General features: G+C 32.2%; 2 protein-coding genes across 6 annotated transcripts; both read left to right on the forward strand.

The window, feature by feature from the left end:
* The first annotated feature begins 3,787 nt into the window (after positions 1 to 3,787).
* LOC110646015 (uncharacterized) lies at positions 3,788 to 13,639 on the forward strand. Of its 3 annotated transcripts, XM_021799297.2 has the most exons (9): positions 3,788 to 3,946; positions 4,040 to 4,145; positions 6,625 to 6,763; positions 8,235 to 8,343; positions 8,440 to 8,576; positions 10,875 to 11,011; positions 11,719 to 11,825; positions 12,032 to 12,159; positions 13,315 to 13,639. In XM_021799297.2, the coding sequence occupies exons 1-9, from the start codon at positions 3,902 to 3,904 to the stop codon at positions 13,397 to 13,399; spliced, it is 993 nt and encodes a 330-aa protein (XP_021654989.2). In that variant the 5' UTR covers positions 3,788 to 3,901; the 3' UTR covers positions 13,400 to 13,639. The 3 variants fall into 3 exon arrangements, 2 of the variants coding, with proteins under 2 accessions (XP_021654989.2, XP_021654996.2); XR_002493081.2 differs by lacking the exon at positions 13,315 to 13,639 and having other exon boundaries at positions 11,719 to 11,932; XM_021799304.2 differs by lacking the exon at positions 13,315 to 13,639 and having other exon boundaries at positions 12,032 to 12,288.
* Positions 12,044 to 20,035, forward strand: LOC110646014 (protein RMD5 homolog). 3 transcript variants are annotated; one of them, XM_058150256.1, is made up of 2 exons: positions 12,044 to 12,159; positions 18,654 to 20,035. In XM_058150256.1, the coding sequence occupies exon 2, from the start codon at positions 18,692 to 18,694 to the stop codon at positions 19,847 to 19,849; it is 1,158 nt and encodes a 385-aa protein (XP_058006239.1). In that variant the 5' UTR covers positions 12,044 to 12,159; positions 18,654 to 18,691; the 3' UTR covers positions 19,850 to 20,035. The 3 variants fall into 3 exon arrangements, with proteins under 3 accessions (XP_058006239.1, XP_021654988.1, XP_058006238.1); XM_021799296.2 differs by lacking the exon at positions 12,044 to 12,159 and adding an exon at positions 14,462 to 14,615; XM_058150255.1 differs by lacking the exon at positions 12,044 to 12,159 and adding an exon at positions 14,715 to 14,738.
* Positions 20,036 to 21,086: the final 1,051 nt, after the last annotated feature.

The following is a 21,086-nucleotide window of genomic DNA, read 5'->3' on the forward strand; positions in this document are numbered from 1 at the left end:
TTACTTTATAATTTTTTTTTAGTGAGAAAATACAAGAGTAATATTTTAGAATTTCCGGTTGCAACAGGGGTTGGGGGACCATCAGATGACGTCGTTTTGCCTTTCTACACAACAGGAATTTTGCTTTTTAATGGTTAAAAAAAAAAAAAAAATTCTCTGGTCCTTGCAGTGGATAATATTATAATAACATGAAAAAAAGAAGGATAAATTCACCAACTTGATTGGACCGTTCCATTGTTGCAGCCTTGCACGTTTCTTTTCCTTCTTTAATTTATTTTTTCCACGTTGAACATGAATAAATGATTTCAACGTCTTATTATTTTAAAATAAATGAATTATTTATTTTTTCAATATTTAAATAAATACATACACTTTCTACGAGCTCTTCTCTTACGAAATGATAATCAATTTATATTATAATTCCAAAGAATTAAAAGAAAATAAAATAATTTTGTCAATTTTACTATAAATTAAAAAAATATATAATTTGCATAGAAAATTTTTCTCAATATAAAGTAATTATTATATTATTGTTGAGGTGATTTTTTTTTTTAAATTCTGATCTCGAAAATATAAAGTCTCAGTGATGCGTTATGATCATTACAAAACATATACATATACTCTCGTATAATTTTATTTTCTTCAAACTTTTTCCCAATTTATATATATATATATTATAAAAAATATTTATTTAATATGTAACATATAATAAAATTATGTAAATTTAAAATTTTTAAATAATTTATAATTACATATAAAATGCATAAAATAAATCATATATGATAAAAATATTTAGATAAATAAATATATATTATTTAATAATTGATAATTAATATAATATTTTATGTTTGGAGTTTAATTATAAAATTAATATAAATAATAAAATGATTAGAATTTATAATATTATTTTTTAATTTTAAAATAGTATTTTATTAAAATTTAAAAATATTAAGGGGCATAATATTTTTTTAATATTATAATTTTATCCTAATTTAATAAATACTAAATACTTATAAAAAGAATTATAAATCAAATATAAAATTATTATTTTAATTTAATAAATTTATTTTTAAACATATACATAAATTGATATTTTGAATTAAAAAAGAGTCTAATTTTTATATGAATACAAATATCACATCATTTAATAAATTTTTATTTATTTAAATTAAACAATTTTTTTATTAAAATTTGATATTTACTTTTGAAAAAAATAATTATAAAAATTTAATTTAAAAATATATTATAAGTTAGTTGATAAAGTATTTTACTATAAATTAAATAATTCTTTATATATATTTTATTATTATTATTCTAATTAAAAATAATAACATACTTACATCAGTGTTTTTAATTTTATTAGCATTATTTTTTATTTTTATATAAAAAATTTAATTTTTAATTTAATATTTATTAATAATTTATTAGAATTAATATATTTATCAATATTATTTTTAAAATTTTTCTTCATATCACAATAAAATATAAAATTAAGTAAAATATTATATATAATATTGATACTTATTGATATGTGTGCATTGTTAATTTTATTTAGCAAAATTAGAAAATCGTATAAAAAATAATTACAAGTAAAAAAAATCAACATTACATAAAAATATACTAAATTAAATTATAAACTTTTAATAAGTATTGAAAAAAGTTTAAATTTTCTTAGGGCAATTATATATATTTAGTAAAAATTATAAAAACTAATTAATTTTAATAAATTTAATATTTTATTATTAAAAATATTTAACATGAAAATATATAGTTTATATATTTATAAAACTTATAACTATAAAATTATATTATAATAATAATTTTTTATAATAAAATTTATTTTTATAATTTCTTATTTTTATTGATATAATTTTATTTTTATTAATTTAATTTAAAAATTATATATATATTATAAAAATATTATATTATATAAAAATATTAAATTATGAATATATATAATAAACACGTGTATGTGTGTATATATATATATACACACATATACGTGTGTGTATGTGTGTATATATATATGTGTATATATATACACATACACATATATATACACATATATACACACACATATATATACATATATATGTGTATAAGTGTATATATATGTGTGTGTGTATATATATACACATATATATATACACACATACACACACGTATATATATATACACACATACACATATATGTGTGTGTATATATATACACATATATATATACACACATACACACACGTATATGTGTGTGTATATATATATATATATACACACATACACGTGTTTATTATATATATTTATAATTTAATATTTTTATATAATATAATATTATTATAATATATTAATTATTATTATGATAATAAAAAATTTTTATTTTTATAATATATATATAATTTTTAAATTAAATTAATAAAAATAAAATTATATCAATAAAAATAAGAAATTATAAAAATAAATTTTATTATAAACGAAAAAATGTGGCCACGCGGATCATAACCCATCTTATTTGACGGCAAATTCTTCAAGATTTGCAGGTCGCAACGATCACAAAGTCATATTAGGTTAATTTGTAAATTCACTTTTGAGTAAAAAATTTGACCGTTTCATTATTTGAAAAATGCAATTTTAAAAAGCCAGTCATAAGGCATAATCATATAGTGATAATTTGGATTAAAAAAAAATATCATTTAAATATATTTTACTCGTCATTTAATACTCTTCAAATATCATCCCTTTCAATAAAACAGTTCAAAATCACATTAAAATGTTGAAATACTATAAAAATAATCATAAAAATTTTTTAATATATTAATTTGATATAAAAAATAAACAAAAATTAATTTAAAAATATTTAATCATTAAAAAATTATGATATCAAAAGAGATGAAAATTACGCTGACACTACAAAAGCCTTGATCAGTAGGTTAAAGTCTTTATCCTCGTAACCCAAAATCGAAGATCAAGACGACAGCAACATCTAACAACTAAAACTAGCCAGAAATCCAAATTTCAATGCAAAGCTAGTTAAACACTTCACATGACTCGTTCACATGAGAACACGTCCATCCACGAGTCGTCATCAAATCAAAAGGGAAATTAGAGTGTACAGCCAGGGAAGCGATATGTGGTAAAGGCTCAATGCCATTTGCTTAATTAATGATTTTGCATGATTTGGTATGGCCAGCATTTGTCTGGTTTATGGGGAGGTGTCTTCTCTCTCTTTTCTTGGGTATATAAAATACTATCAACACTTCCAGACTAAGAGGAGATACAGATATTATCTTTTTCTTTTTTTTTACCATATTGAATTTCATTTTCTTATTAAATATATTAATTTCTCAAATAAATAAATAAATATATATATATATATATATATATATATATATATAACTGAAAATATTTTAAAATTTTATAATCAAATGCATTTTAAAAAATGACTTTAGACTTTTTAATTAGTTAATTCATAATAAGTCTGTTCGGTAATAATTTTTAAAATAGTATTTAATATTTTAATTATAGTTAAAATATTATCTTTTTATTTCGTGACATAATATTAAATTAGTATTTAGAAGTCGAGAGAATTATTCTTTCTAACTTTTAGAAGTTGAATATTTTATTTTAAATTACTATATAAATAATTAATTATTAATAATTAATATATAATAAATACTAATTAATTTTTAATAAAATAATTAATAATTACTAAAACAGCTAATATTGTCGGATCTTTTTTTTTCATAGTTTTTGTTGAGCCCAGTAACTAATTGGGCCCAGACCAACTGAAACGCGTTCCTTCTTCGTTAAACCTCTTCTTCAATAGAACAGAAACCCCAGACTACCCATTTGCTCAAAGGTGCTGCAGTTTTGTTCACCTAATCTCAGCTCTCCATCGACGAAGAATATGGAGTACCATAACAAGCTGGTCCTCGCTCCCATGGTTCGAGTCGTAAGTATCAAAAAGAAAAAAAGGAACAAGTATTCTGGTTTTAATTCTCCTCCACGGCATCTAAATTTCAATAATCGGTGTCGTTTTTTGCAGGGGACGTTGCCGTTTAGGTTACTAGCTGCTGAATACGGCGCTGATATTACATACGGGGAAGAGATTATTGATCATAAAATGGTCAAATGTGAACGCAAAGTAAACGGTACTAATTTTCGTTTTAATTCTCCACAATTTTACCTGTAACAGCAGCTAGGAGTTTTATTCCTTTGAAATTTTATTAATAAGCTGTTTTGTAACAATTAAGCATAGTTAATTGCGCGGTTTGTGTTAAGTGCCTATGTAATTAAAGTTATTGTTGATTCTCAGGGTTAGAATTGAAAAGTTGTGTTCATGATATGTACAAAGGATGTTTTGTAGTTGGATGGGGCTTCTGTTGCTTGTTAATTTTTTGAATTGAGAAATGTGGTGTACAATGAAGTTCAAAGAGTTGTCTTGGGAAGCATATTTGTTGGTGTTTGATCTGTAGCATTTGTTGTTTGAAAACAGCTAGCTAGTAGCTGCATCTCAGTTGGTTTTGTTGGCAGGGGATGCTAGAAATCAATTGTTTTATGAAATTGTTTATTTCAGGCCGCTCCAGGTTTAACTCAGGCTTTTATTACTTAATTTCAAGTCTGCTGTGCCCTGTCAACCAACCTAAGAAATCCTACTGCAATATATAGGCATGTTCTAATGTGACCTTCAGGGTGGCTACTAACTGAACAACAACAGTTAATTATTTTATTTTGTGATTTGAGCTGGGCAATACCTTTGGAGTAGGTAAAGGTCAGATATGATTAACTTGGCAAACATAGATTTTAGTAGTGAGGCTAAGCCAGGCTGGCTAATTAATTTTGACAAATCAGTGAAGTGCTTGGTTTTACAATCCAACCTACTGGCTGGATCCATCTTCTTGTTGAGACAGAGTTTGGCACTTAGGTAATAGCGTGATCCTGAATAGACAAGATGTCTAGAATTGAGAACATCTCAAAGTTTTTGCATTTTCAATTGCAAATTATAACAACCTTTTTTTTGCTGATGTTTCACACTATATTTGCTATTTGGAAATAATTTTTTTGGAACATGCACAAAAAATGAATTGGATCTTTTTAATATCCCAAATGCCCCTATTCTTTAAGAGAGTCAGAGTCATTACAGGCATTTATTTATTCTTATCGGATTAAATGCCTAACTTCTTCTCTCCCTGTACACTCATCTCTCTGTCTCCCCCCACACAACACCCCCCCCCCCCCCCCCTCCCCCCTCCCTTCTCTCTCTATGTGATGATCCAATATTCTGGCATTGAACCCTGTTTGGGCTGTTCATACAATGACCTGGTAACCATGGATCAATAATCTGATTTTGTAAAAAAGGGGGTTCCTATGGCCTTGTATGCAAATAATTTATGATCCATAGCCTCTTGCTTGTAAATTTTCATAAAGTGACACTTTGCAGTAATTTGGTATTGGCTCTTCCGTATTGATTGGATTTAGTTGTCATTTTATCGGAAACATTGATGTTAGGTTACCAGCTCCATATGCTGCAAAGTAATTTCAAGGAGGGATCATTGATCTTGAACCCATTGAATGCAACCACAGTTTAAATGGTAATTTCTGTTTCATGCTTAAGATCATTATGACAATTTGCTAGTGCTCTGTGCTTCTCGCATTTTGTAAATAATATTTGGGTTAAGCTTAAAAGAAAATCCCTTTTGTGGTCTGTACGCATGTATGAAGTTTTAGAATTTGTTCTTTAAAATTGCTGTACTAGCAAAGTATGCAATTTCGTTGACCATAGAATTTTGTGGGATTTGGAACTTAACAATGGATTTGGCACTGACTTTGTAGAATTAATTAATTTTTATTTTTCTGCTTATCCATTTTGTTCACCATATAGATAACCCATTTGGGTGATACACAAAAGTAACATTTATCATTAAATAGATCAGAACTATCTTATCTGAAAAGGGAAGATGGAAAAATTAGTGCAAAAGAGTGCCAGACCAAGCTTGACCAAGTTGAAGGTATGAAAAACCTTTTAAAAGTGAAATGGGACTAATAGCATGGGCTTGAGTTGTATCTGGATATGGATTAGGAAAGGTATCAGCAATAAAGATAAAGATCCACCTGAGCTCACTGTGATAAGGGAGATGGTTATTGAGGACTTGGATTGTGTCAGCTCATTTAAAATGATTATGAGAGATACAAAGTGAAGAAGCATGCCTAAGGTTATTGCAGATAGGACCATAACCAATGTCCATTATTGCAAAACAGAAATTACCATTATATAACTTATAAGTATAAAAATAAAACTTGATCAGCTGTATCCAAATGACTGCAAAGGAAAATTTCCTTCTTACCAAAGTGGTTTATTTGTTTGTTTAGGTTCATGGTTTTGACTCTAGGTTTCAGAGTTCGATTTTTCTTATCTAAACAAGCAAGAAATGCACAATTATTCTTTGTTTTCAGTAGCCTAGTCTTTTGCATTAAAAGAAAATAAAAAGAATTAACAAAATACTTTGCTTCTTTTGTATTTTGTCTTTCCTTCTTCTCGTGAAACTTCATACTTTATTTGGGGTATCTATCTCTTATTTGTCCACTTCTTTTCTATTATCAATTGGGGGAAGTTCATATTTACTTTTGCAGAATACGTTGGGTGTACTGATTTTGTGGAGAAAGGAACAGAAAATATTGTCTTCAGAACCTGCAATGAAGAAAGAAACCGGGTTGCATTCCAAATTGGCACTTCTGATGCTGTGAGGGCTCTAACTGCTGCTCAAATAGTGTAAGTACTAAATGTTTTATTTTCTATTGTATTACTTGCAAGGGAAATTTTTACAAGAATGAATATTGCTAGATCTGTTAGTACTAAAATCCTTGGAATATTGTAGCATCATTGACTCAGTTATGATTACTCAGTTCTTTTTCATCCTTTTTTCTTGCAGTCCTATGAGTAAGATCAAATTCCTGATTTGATGATGTCAGAAAGTTAAATATTCTGTTCATTTGGGGGAAATTTGTGTCATGCTTTGAGATGTAAACAAATATCTTGTTGGGTCTCATTTTAGGCTGAGAATAGGGGTTTGGAACTGATTGCTGGACTTTTCTTTGGCTAGTTTTTCTTAAAAGTAAGTTGGACTTCTTCAAGCCGAAAAGGAGGGATAATGAAAATTCTCAAGAAGTTTAACATTCATTTTATGATGGTCATTTCAAATACATCATCTATAAAATTGTATCATTAAGCAAAAAAGAAAATGGGTTGTGTGGAGGCATATTGATTAGAATTAGTGTCATGGCTTTATGGTCTTAAATAAGTGGAGGGTGTTGTCATATTCTTTGTAAAATGAAAGTCCTCCCAATCAAAGTTTAGATGACTGTAACCCAAAGCATATTATCACTGCTGTTAACCTTCCTCTGGTCTAGGTCTCCATCAATCAAAGTTCTGAACCGTGTACTCAGAACATTGAAACTCTTGGCTTATGTAACTAAAGGCAGTGTTAATGAGGTTAGTTATGAATGTTAACTCAAAAAAGTTCTTTTTTCTCAAAGAAAGTTCGTTTCTTTTTTTTTCTTTTTCTTTTATGTTTTATGAACAAAATAAAATCCTTGGTTTAGCAATGCCACTGTGGTTTGATTAGATTGGTTGTTTGCCAAACCAGAACTCATTGGACTGGATAGATTCCCTGTTTGCAACCTTGGTAAAGAAAAGGAACTCAAATCAAACAAGATTTATTTAGTATCTACAAGGTCAAACTGAGTTCTAATGCCTTAAAATCAGCAGAGTGATAGTGACTCTGGGTTATTGGTGCATTAAGAGCATGCTCAATCTAAAAATGTTTCCATTTAAATTCCATCAGCATGATGCTTTTCCCTGCAAATCTCTCTCTCTCTCTCTCTCTATGTATATTTTAAGTTGTAAGAAAATGTAAGGTGCTAAGCTGAAAGTAAGTAGGCATGGCCTAGATGCATGTAAATAGGAGAAGCATCATTACAAGGTTTTGAGCAAATGATTACATGATAGATGATTAGATGGATTTGCTACCTGCTTTAAACTTGCAGATAAATTGGTTATCTACAGTTTCCTTGTTTTGATGTTGCATTTTATTGGAGATTGGTGGGATCAGAATGGAGTGGCAAAAGTTCCTTTGCTTCTGATATGTGGGTCTGGGTTAATTTCCTGAGTAAATCCTAAAATTTGTGCAAGTCTTTGTCTTGAATATTTAGTAAATATTATTGAGAGGGTTTTCTTCTTTTAGGTGTAATGATGTTGCTGCAATAGATGTCAATATGGGTTGCCCTAAATCATTTTCCATAAGTGGGGGCATGGGTGCTGCACTGTTGAATAAACCAGAGCTCATTCACGATGTATGCAAAACATATCCTTGGAAAACTGCTGTTCTTCTTTTTCTATAGAATAGTTTCAGTTTATTCATTATTGTTTACCTTAAATATTTGGACTAGATTTTGACAACATTGAAGAGGAACTTGAGCTGTCCAGTGACATGTAAGATTCGACTTCTAAAGTCTTCCCAGGATACAGTGGAACTGGCGAGGCGAATTGAAAAAACTGGTGTTTCTGCTCTTGCTGTTCATGGAAGGTGATCTCTATTTCACATTTCTTTCCTTTCAGAATCTCTAAATTTTGATCATTTTTCTGCTGCATAGTTGTTCTAGTTTTGATGATTTTAATTGTTATGCTCTATCATGAATCAGGCCAATAATGTAATTTACTGGTGGAAAATTTGTAATGTTATTTTTCTGTTTGTCAAATTTAGGAAATCCTAAAATAGTTTCATGTGCTCTGACAATGCAGCTTATTTGAATGTCAAATTAAAAGCAAAAGTGTTCTGTTCTTTCATGAAATACATATTCCTTGCTTTAGCAAGAAGCTATTCCTAGTAGGTATCACAGGTTAAGAAAGTAAAGCATATTGCATATGAAGAATTTAGCCAAAAAATTGGTCTTCCAGTGTTGTTGATGATGCTTAATAGAGCTTAAAAGGCTAGTCTGATTATGAGATAAATTGAACTAAAAGCAGTGAGGAATAGTTTTATATCCTAGATGCTGCTGCAATTGTGGTTGCGGTTGTATTGCAGAAAAAATTGCACCAAGTCCTAGATTTGCAGGACTTTGATGAAATTTAATTGATGCAACTAATATAGCATTGCGAAATATTCAAACAAATCATAGTTCCAAACTAATTTGAGGTGTTTATGTAGACCTGTTTCTTCTACTCGACTCAATTTAGGCTGCATCTCTAGAAGGATCTAGAACCACTAACTCGTTTCACACTACTTCTCTTCACACCATCTTAGGTCTGCCTTTCCATTTTTTTTATCTTCCACCAATGTGCTCAAATCTTCTATACTGCTGCATTTGCTAGTCTATAATACACTTTGCCTAACTGTCTCAATCTATCATCTCTTAAAGTTAATCCTATGGTTGACAGCCTCTTTGCTTTCTCTTTCTCTTTATATGATGGAATCTAGATAATTAAAATGTGTGCATTGTGGGTCTATGTCATCTAAGCTAACCCCACTTTGATTGTTTCACCTTCCATTGCCAAAATTTAAATACATGTATTCCTTTATACTTAACCTGAAACCCTCGGACTGAGGTGCTCCATAACTCTTTATCTTCTTGTTGCCTCCAATCTAGATTTCATCTGTTAAAACTATGTCATCTTCAAATATGCATCAAGAGAAGGTAAAAATGTTATAGCCATAATTTCCATGATTTATCTGTCAAGTTCAAAACGCAAAACTCAAGTCTATGAAACCTTAATTTCGATCTAGTTTTGTCAGCTGGATCATGTATAGCTAGTACCAAGCCCAAAAAAAGGAGGAGAGTTCCAGTAGGTAACAATTAGCACAAACTTTTGTCCCATTTTATGATATTGATCCAAGTAGGTTCTAACCAAAAGTAAAATAAAATGAATAAAAAAAAAAAGCTTTTCATTCCACCACCAAAAGGCAGGTCATTATTCTGAAAACAATTTACATAAGAAAAAAGAAACTAAATTAAGTAGTAAACATTTTACTTGTATTGCAGAACTAGAACCCGTAAAAGCTTTACTGAACTAAAGTGAGCTATGATTAGCATTTAGCAAGTTTAACAAGTTGGATCATTGAAGTTTTAAGAGATGTATAAGATATTTTATTGTCTTTTGTATAAAACATAGTAGAGAAGCACAAATATATACAAATATACTTGAAGAATTATATAGTTATTATGGCTTAAAAAGCTCCATTATTGGCCATTTTCATCATGTAACAACCATAATAGCTGTTAGCTCTACTTTTTGTTTTTCTCCTGTTAAATAATGACGGTAAGGGCAACAGCCTACAAAATTCCTTTACACAACTGTTGTCTAAAACCCAGCCAAACTTACAAGGAAAGATTGACACATTAAGGAATTTGGTGTACTTGTACCCAGCATGAGTTTTCAAGTTGGATGAGTAAGCAAAACTTCCAGCCTTAGTTTTAGATGGAATTGGATGGCGGAGGAAGAAGAGCTGATGGAGGAGAGGCTGGTAATGTGAAACTATTCAAGTTTGATTGTGCTAAAACCACTGTTTCTTCTGGGAAATTAATGGAGCAAGAAAAGAGAATAAAGGCATGATTTGAATTATAAAAAAATTGGATCATGAGATTCATAACTTTGACAGCCATTGTGCTGCTGTATGACAAACTAAACCACTTAGCAGAAGACCTACTAGTGGAAATTAGCTTGAAGAAAAAACACTCAAAGTAGGTCTCAGCGGGTGACTGATTAATGAGATGTACTGTTGTAGGAGGTGAAAATGATAAATTTGTCGTAATTTAGTTTGTGATATATTGTTTCTCTCAAATTGTCTGATAAATGGTTGCACTTTTTGCTGTTGTCTAATTTGTAGACGAGTTGCAGATAGACCAAAGGATCCAGCCAAGTGGAGTGAGATTGCTGATGTTGTATCAGCATTATCTATTCCAGTCATTGCAAATGGAGATGTCTTTGATTATGGTGATTTCAAACGAATTAGAGCTGCAACAGGTAGCTAAATGACACTCCAATTTGTTATCATATGATGTTTAAGCATATGCTATATATGTGGCTCAGTTTGTGCAACTTTCTTAAAGATTATATTTTCATATGTTTATGATTGAATATGAGCTGAATCTTGATGGTCTGATTGCTTATCAGAATTTGGGCATTCTGATAAGTTGTCATTTGGTCACTTTCATGGGGACAGTTCTTGGTTGTTTATTGTACTTTGTTCCAATTATAATGCATTAAAAGGGATGTGAATTTTGGATCATGGGACTTGAAGATATGGTGGAAAAGGAGCATGGGGAGAAGGAAAAGACTGGAAGGATGAAAATTGAATGGAGATATGTTTACTTCATTTGATTGGAAAAAGATGGATAGGAAAAGGAATGAACATACTTCTACTACTCCTGGTCTTTTTCGAGCCCTCCAAAATGCATGGAATAGAAAGGAGAAGAGGGAAATGCCTTGATTTTTCTTTTTTCACATTTTCAAACAAAGCATGGAGTATGGTTTTCTTTTTTCCCCCTTCCTTTTCATCCAACCAAATGGAGGGAAGTGGAAACTTCCATCTCCCAATCTTTCCCTTCTCTCTTAGCCATTTTGTTCCTCCATAATTTTATGATCTCTGACCAAACACAACATTTATACTGGTTTTCTTTAAGTGTTTCAATTGATATTGATATCTGACATTTGTACTGGTTTTCTTGAAGGTGCCTCTTCTGTGATGGTTGCAAGAGGAGCTCTTTGGAATGCTTCAGTTTTCTCTCCTGAAGACAAAGTGCACTGGGAAAAGGTCAAAAGAGAATATGTCAGAAAGGTCAGCCACTGCCAGTGACTCTCTGAAATAAAATGGGGATACTTATCTTTTATTATATCCTTTCTGAAAGAAGCTGAAATTTCTTTTTGGGCATTCCTTACATTTTGGTCAGTATTGCTATGCATTGCTTCCTGTCATGCAGATTAAGTTTGCAATGAACCAGGAATCTGGGTGAGCTTATAAATTTTTGCAACTTTTGATTTCAGAGTATCTTATGGGAGAATGATGTTAAAAGCACAAAGCACACGTTGAAGGAAATGATTATGCATTATTCTTGCCTTGAACTCCCAGAGGGGAAGAGTGTGATCAAGTCAGAAAATTTGGCAGATATAGCGTAAGTTTGATTTAGATTGTGCATCTTCTTTCAGTTTAAACAGCCTGATGAAGTCAAGTATAGTTAGCCACTGAAGTTGAAATTTCATCTAGTAGTGTATGCCACCAAATCATTTATTTTTAGGGAACTGTGCAGGGATTTGTTGGGGGGCCAATGCTATATGAAAACTTGATGCTATAATAAAGCGACACTTTATATTTTTATGCACCATGTGGCTGGGTTCTGCTTGAGGATAACCAGCAGAATCCTTGTCCAGTATAGAAGCCTATACTAGCCTTGAAAATGCTACACTAGGGTAGATTTGATATTTTTTTTAAATCTCACACTATACAATTGCTGTCTTGCTTGCCTTCCATGGCTATGTTAATTTTGCCCCTGATACACAGATTGGTAGCCTACAGGATTCAATCTTTTGTCTTGTTCTATTGGGAGACTTAATGAAATAGGTCGCCTACTTCTCGCCGTAGTCTCCACTCCACACCTCTTAGCAACTCTTTATCCACGAGGGAGTTGTTGCTTGGGAATAGCCGTCACTTTTACTTAACTGTGGATCAAGATTTATCAATTAGATGCTAGTTATTATTGGATATATATATATTGCACTCTAGTTCTACCTCATGGTTAGTTCTTTGTACTTCTTCATGCTCTGTTTGATTGCCCAAGATTTTTATTTACTTATTTTTCAACTGATCAACTTGGGATAAAGTCTTAGTTGAGTTGAGTTGAGTATTTTTCAACTGATCAAGTGCTTGATTGTGCTCTATTGCTTTGAATTAACCATTCATATTGTTAGTATAAAATACCCCTGAACACACACACACACACACACACACACACACACTCAAACACACAGAGATTAGGAAATGAAGAGAGAAAAGCAAACACAAGGATTTTACATGGTCAGCAAGTTTGGCTACATCCATGGACGCCTTTTTGTGATAACTTAATCCTTGTGCACCCTGGATTCCTAATGCAAATAAGATTTACATAGTTACTCCTAATTACAGAGCTCCTCCCTTTTGCCAGAAGCTTTTAGCAAATGGTAAATTTCCCTCTAATGAATATGAGTCATAACTCAAGATATATAAAGTATGAGTTTGTTTTGATTTACATGGGAGTTTATAATAAGCTTAGATTAACTACTTGAACTTGCAGGCAACTTTATGGGGAGGAAAGGTACTATCAGTTTGTTAATGAAAATCGGTTCTCCGCCTATGGAAGCAGGGATGAACTTTTGTAGTACCAAAAATGAGTTTTACATGAAAAGAAGACTGCCTATTAGCTGTTCATACTCGTACACCTAATTGTAGCCACTGAAATTTTGCGGGTGTATACTAGCTCAGTCTGTCTGGAATTGTGAAATATGATAGCTGTTGAACATCAACTCGAAATGAGCAATGACTGCATAGAGTAGCTATTTTTCTACTATATTTGTAGGAATTCAGGTGTTATACCTTACTCAAATTATTCAAGATACTTTTTTTTTATATATATAAATAGGTTTATTGAAATTAAATCTGTAATTTTCTTATAGATATCATGAATTATTGTGAATATCGCACATGATAAAATGGCTAATAAACAAACAGATACTGAACTATTTCACGCTCTAAAAGAGCTAACACAAGTGAATCTAATCTAATCTGATCATATGGGCGCGCGTGTGCATCCATGCGTGCTTGTGTGAATTCTAAACTTATCTAAAAGAATTTAATTGAATTTTATATAATTATATTTATTTTTTTAAAAATAAATTTTTAATTAAAAAGCTTAAATTTTTAATTTGAAACATGATAATTAAAAAAATTATGAAATTGGGACAAAATCAGATTTAAAATGAAATCCATGGCAGAACTCTCTATTTTAATTAGAGGAATCTCTTTTTGATAAAGATAATTATAGGAATCTCTGAATACATAAAACAACTAAGAGAATAAATTTATGCAAGAATTTACCGTTTACCATTCAATTGTTTATTTGAAACTACCGTCAAGAAAAATAATTTTAATTAAATTTAATATATTTTAATTATAAAAATTTTAAAGTAATTAAATTATATTTAAAATAATTTTTTTTTTAAATTAATCAACAATCTCTAAAACGTGGTTTAACTAAACACTACTATTTTTCTTTAAAAAAAAAAAAAACTATTATTGATCGATTTTAGACTTGAATTCTTGAAAATCGCTAGGTCAATTTAGCCCAACTGCGCTGTGTTTCAATCTTCTACGCTACGCTTTTCTTATGCGAAGCCAACGAACGGCCAGGATTTAACTGTCACAAAAATCCGTACCCACGGTCCTCGTGGTAAAAGCAGCATGATAAAAGCGGAAATAAGAAAAATGTTGAGGCTATTTTAGCAAATATAAATCCAAATCTTCACCTTCCTCCTCCGTAGATCGGCGTTTGCTTACCACCAAGATTTCCGTCGAAATTTCCCTCTCAATCTCTCTCTGGTGAACCTACTACCTCTCTCTCTCTCTCGGTTCAAAATTCTCTAAATCTAGATCATATTTTTTGATGATTTCTCCTTATTTTTATATTTAGAACGGGCATTTTGAATCCCTTGTTTGTTTATGGTATTTATTTTTGTTCAACCTTTGCCTCGTTAATTGTTTTGATTCTGTGATTGATTTGGAATATTTTGTGAATCAAATGACCTGCATAATTTTTCTTTCTCGGTAACTTAGTTATAATATTTTTGGAAAAGAATGTATTTTTGTTAATGATTGATGCACTTGAATATTGGGTTTTATGTGTAATACTATAGTGCATTGCTGTTTTTTCCATCCATTTTAATAAGAATATGTTCATGCTATTATCCGTTTATGCAGTTAAATTAGTTACTGATATTGATCTAATTATCTTGACATGCTGTGGAGTTCCCATCTGACATGGGTACTTCCTTAAAAATAATCATGGTAGATACTGTTTTAGCTTTATCAAGTTTAATGAATCTGTTCTGTGGTTTGTGCTTTTGAGATATGTAGAACAAGTTGGGATGATAAATCAGTTTTCCATCTTTCTGCCTAGTTAGCAAATTAGGTTTTCCTTAAACCTGGCAAATAATTTCTTCTAGCAAATTAGGTCTCATTACATGCATTGCAAGTTCAGTGAAGGCCAAAACTGGTGATAGGGAAGTAGTTAGTTTGAATGGAGTGGTACTGTCCCAAAGTAATCACTTTAAATATCTAGGCTCAGTCCTTCAAGTAGATGGGGGATGTGAGGAGGATGTTAGTCATGGGATTAAAGCCGGATGGTTGAAGTGGAGACGTGCCACGGGAGTTTTATGTGATCGTAAGATTCCCAATAAATTAAAAGGAAAATTTTACCGTACAGCCATACGACCGGCTATGTTATATGGTAGTGAGTGTTGGGCACTGAAAGAGTCGTATGCATCTAAGATAAGAGTTGCAGAGATGAGAATGTTAAGGTGGATGAGTGGCCATACTAGACTAGATATAGTCCGTAATGAGAGTATCAGAGAAAAGGTAGGAGTGGTGTCAATTGAAGATAAGTTGAGAGAAGGGAGATTGAGGTGGTTTGGTCATGTGAAGCGTAGACATACGGAGGCTCCAGTTAGACAAGTAGAGCACATTAGGTTAGAGGATAGAAAGAAAAAAAGGGGTAGACCTAAATTAACTTGGAGGAGAGTAGTTCAACATGACTTAGAAACATTACACATTTCTGAGGATTTAACCCAAAATCGTTCAGAGTGGAAAAAGCGAATCCATATAGCCGACCCCAAATTTTTGGGATAAAGGCTTAGTTGAGTTGAGTTGAGTTGTATTTTGAGGTGCTTGAACTGTAGAAACTGTGTCTCGGTTGCTTAGTTCTAGTAGGGAACATGCTAGTAGTGACCTTTTTTGAGTTTATAGCATTATTGGTTAATTAACAGGCTTCAAGTAATGCAGTGATTTGTTTCACTCTAGTAAGCAGAACTGATTTTTTTTCTTCAATATTAATAATTAACTTCGCACACAATTGTTTGAACTTTGAAGGCATTCTCTCTGCAGTTTTAAGCTTGGTTCAGATGTCTGCATTAAATTTACAGTTACTGCAAACTCCCAGTTCTTGAAGATTGCTTTATATTTTGGGGTGGTGAAGTTGAGAAGTCTTTCTTTGCATGTTTGTAGTTTAGTCGGTTATGCTGTTCTGGTTAGCATTTTGCTTATTGAAATACAATTTTCCAAAGGCATTGGAATTAAATACAAAGCATTTTTATGCTTCTTAGGAAATGCATGCATTTTTGCTTTTCTAGTGATTACATTTAGTCTGTAGATGCATAACGGCTATTTTCTATTGCTTCTTCTTTGTTGTTGCTTTAAAGATGGGTTGCCAGGGACACAATTCAAACTATGCTTGCATTAAGTGCCATTCTTGTACTTTTTAAAAAGGGTAAAAAATACAATATGTATTATAATTTCAAGAAAAATGAGAATTTTAAATTCAAACTAAATTTTAGTACAGGGGAGAGAAATGCTTGAACTCGCATTTTTTTTTTCTTCAAGTTAGAGACATTTGAAGAATACCAAAAGAACTTAATTGAAATAGATATTTGTTATGTGTGCAGTCTCACCATCAACCAGTCTTCACCCCATACATGGATTCTTCAACCATTTCTGAAATTGCAGAAGCATTTTATGAATTTGTAACAGTAAAAACCTCATGAAATTTTGCAAAATGTATACTTGGATCTTTGCTTTTGTCCAAATAAATTAGATGATCTTAACTTTTGAAATTCCTTGATCTTAAATTTCCATTTTAAAATTTCATGGGCTTCAGAGTCTACATTTTTAAATAGAATGATTTTTAGTCCCTGAATTTTTACATAAAATAATCTTTTAATCCTTGAGTTTTCATATATTATACACTCAAGTCCAAACTAAGTGTATAATATATGAAGCTCGAGGATCAAATGGTCTTTTCATTTAAAAGTGAGGGATTAAATTGTAATTAAAGGGTTAATGTGGGTTCTGTAGTAACTTTGTTTTTCATGTTCTTTATTTACACTTTGCTTTTTTGACCATAGGATAGGAGCCTTAGTATTTTATCAACTGTGGAGATTTACAAAGCAAAGTTACTTTGTTAAAAAAAAATATATATATATATATATATATATATATATATATATATATATATATATATAATAGAAAAGGGAGATCCTAGTAAGGATTCAAGTGTATATTTCAGCGAATGTCTGGAGATTTTGTAATTTTCCCACTGTACTCAGTTGGATGTAATTATCTGATGCTTTTTCCCGTACCATAGTTGATATTAAATATTTCTATACTACTATTATTTTTGATGTTGTGTTCTGTAAATTTTTGTTATTCTGGCTCTTGCATTGGGAATGCTTCTAAGCTCATTGAGCTTGTGGTTTATACCTTGCTTTTGTTGTTGCTTTGTTTCTTGATCCACCATATTTTCTAGGATTTCACTCTCTTGTATTTTATTATGTGGGAGCAATGGACCAGGATAGCTGGTTTCTGATGCTGCCATCCTTGAATTTTATTCCTATATTGATGATTTTGTATGGTGCTTATAGTAGACCCAGCCATGGGCCAGTTTAGGATGGGAACCGGATCAGTCAAAACTGGATTGACCAAAACCAATCTTGAATTGGTCAGTCCGGTCCAGTTCCAAGCCAAAATAGGATTTTTTTTTTTTTTTTTAAATTTATTCATTGGATTTGATGAAAACTGGAATTGAACAAGAACTGAGGGGGACAAGTCTAGTTTCAGTCCCTCAGAACCTTGAACCTGAACCACCAGTTCTGGCCTGGTGGCCACCCCTAGCTGGTAGGCCAAATCATGTTGTCTTCGTGTTTGATTCTTGTCTGTGGTTCACTATCTATGAGCAGGTACTATATCTGAATTCTGGGTTAGGGCCTTTTACTTGTTTCTTCTCATTAATAATTTACTATCTTAGTAAAGCAATTATTTTATAGAAGAACGGGTTTCAAATATATATATAAATATAAATATGTATTACTGGCTGGAAAGTGGTAGAAACCAAACATTTTCTCCAGCCATTTGGAAACATTTCTCATTGTAACGCATCATCTACAAGCTTCTATTTGTTCGTTTTCTGATAATGCATTAGGAAGATTCTTTACAGGGGAGGGTGTTGCAGTTTTAGACTAGTGGTATGAAACAACAGAATGATGACCCATTTTTGCCCTTTTAAATATTTCAGTTGTGTGATTGTTTCTTGATATCATGTTAATGATTGTTGATTTGCTTCCCTTGTTTGCTATGGTGTTTGCAATTGCTTTCATTTCTTTATTTCTTGGTAGCTGAAGTTAAACCTAACCTAGCCACTCCCACTAACACACCCACCTACACATATACACACACTTACTGTTCATGCTGTTGCATGAGTTAACTTTTAATAATACCAATTACAGAGTTTGATCTTGTATTCCATGGTAATGGAGTTCGTTCCAATCAAAATTGATGAAAGTTATTCTCTTCTTAATTACTTTCACGCAGGTGCTTTGCATATTGATATAGTGAATAGAAAAGTGAAAATGGATCTGAATCCCATTAAGGATGCATTTGATCGGGTTGCAAAGAAGCAAAAGCTGTCCGGTTCTAAAGCTCAAGAAGTGATTGACCAGATCATGCAAGAAATTGAAAATGCAGTGGAAATAATACGGTCTGAACATTCTGGCTCTGAATTCAACTATACATCTGTTCTTCCTGAGCTTAATAAAAAGCTGCAAGAAATTTCACCTCTCAGTCAGCTGGAAGGCGCACAGAAGGAACTGAATATAGCCCTGAGCAAGTACCCAAAGCAGTTAGAGAAATCTTTCAACCCAGATATTTCCAAGGCTTACAGAAACATTGACTTTGATAACCACACCATCAACCAGATCATTGCAAGCCATTTTTACCGACATGGCTTGTTAAGTATTGGTGACTGCTTTGTAAATGAGGCCGAGGAGCTAGAATCTACTATTGCTATGAGATCCCTGTTCTCCGAAATGTATATGATAGTAGAGGCTATGAAGGATCGAAACCTAGAGCCTGCATTAAGGTGGGCTGCTGCCAACTCTGATAAACTTAAAAAAAATGGTTCAGATCTTCAGCTGAAACTTCATCGCCTGCAGTTTATGGAAATACTGCAAAATGGAAGTAGAAGTGAAGCCCTTGCATATGCAAGAACTAATATTACTCCTTTTGCATCCACCCATTTGGGTGAAATTCAGAAGCTCATGGGTTGTCTCCTATGGGCTGGAAAGCTTGATTGCTCCCCATACTCTGAATTACAGTCCCTGGCTAATTGGAACACAATTGCTGATGAGCTAACCAGGCAATTCTGCAATCTTCTGGGGCTGGCTTTTGAAAGCCCATTGAGTGTGACAATAGCAGCAGGTTTTCAAGGTTTACCACCACTTTTGAAGTTTATGACTGTGATGGCAGGAAAGAAACAGGAGTGGCATTCAATGAAGCAGTTGCCAGTGCCAGTGGAGCTGGATAAAGAGTTTCAGTTCCATTCCATCTTTGTATGCCCAGTGTCGAAGGAGCCATCCACTGATGAGAATCCCCCAATGTTGATGTCTTGTGGTCACGTGCTGTGCAAACAATCCATCAATAAGATGTCAAAGAACAGCTCTAAAATCTTCAAGTGCCCTTACTGTCCATCTGATAGCGATGCAACACAGTGTAGGCAGCTGTATTTCTGATTTGTTCTCTCACGTGTACATTGTCATGTATCAAACTCTCTTACTCTCTTTAAATGTATGAATTGTGTAGAAACTGATGGTGGTGGTGTGTTGTGTAGCCAAGGGCATGCTGACAGTGACAAAGCTGGTCTATTGTGTACTGTTTGTTGATGAATTTCTTGTAAATAGAAATTCTTTTCACATTAATGTTGGGAATGGAAAACTAGTTCCAGGACACTTAGCAAGTTGCTTCTTGAGCGTATATGGTGGTGGGGCAAGACATGCAGGCTGTGAACAAGTCCCTACTACCGTCAAGCGTGCAGTGCTATGGCTTGGAAGAGCTGGGAGGGATGGTGTTTGGCAACGCTAGGGACCTAATTCCAGCTGGTGATTATTGGGCCTAGAGCTCCATACCCATAAGTTTTCTTCCTCCCAAACTTCCTGGTGCCAAGCTAAAAGGATTTGTCAAAAGACTTTTTCCACCTTCTACGGGTTTGTATCTTCTGTCTGATTGGGGTCCCCTAAACATCCATAATGAATTTTCATCATAGCTCTTAGAAGAAAAAGGAGATGATTCATTACAGAGTCCAACTTTTGAGTTGGGAGACTGAAAATAACGAATCATCATAATTCATAATTTCATATGGCCAGAAATTGATGAATCTGAGTTATGGCTGAGGGTGTACAAATGCATGGTCGTACTTGATGGTGAAACATGCATGAGATAGTGGTTGAAGGGCTGCAACTTTATTGGGATTTGGATAATTTGGTGGATAGAATATTTGCAATGGTGTGCTTGTTCTATATGGCAGATGCGACCATTTAAAAAAAGCAACACATAAAAAAGGTAGGCTACTCATCAATGCCACTAAAAAGCTTTGAAGTTGTGCGCAATTTAAGGAAAATCATCAGAGCCCCCCTAAAAAGTGCATGTAAAAAGAGCTCAGCAATAACCCTTTTTATGTCACCCCTTGTCTTCACGCAGTTTCAGGCTTCTTGAAAAGGCTCCTTTTCCCCCATCTCTCACAAACTCTTGTAAATTGTAATCAAACACATCCTGCTAATTAGTAATTCGGTAAAAAAAAAAAAAAAAACTAAACCCAAAAGAGTTCTATGAAATTGGCAAGGGGTTAAAAGTTTGTTCATGAGAAGGTGGTCCTTTTCCTTGCCATGTGATTAGTGATTGATTTAGGATGAGTTGAGATAATAAGCATTAAGCAATGAGGTCTATTTCATATATATATATATTTTTTACTGT

The sequence above is a fragment of the Hevea brasiliensis genome, chromosome 7 (assembly GCF_030052815.1).
Source record: "Hevea brasiliensis isolate MT/VB/25A 57/8 chromosome 7, ASM3005281v1, whole genome shotgun sequence".
Lineage (NCBI taxonomy): Eukaryota > Viridiplantae > Streptophyta > Magnoliopsida > Malpighiales > Euphorbiaceae > Hevea > Hevea brasiliensis.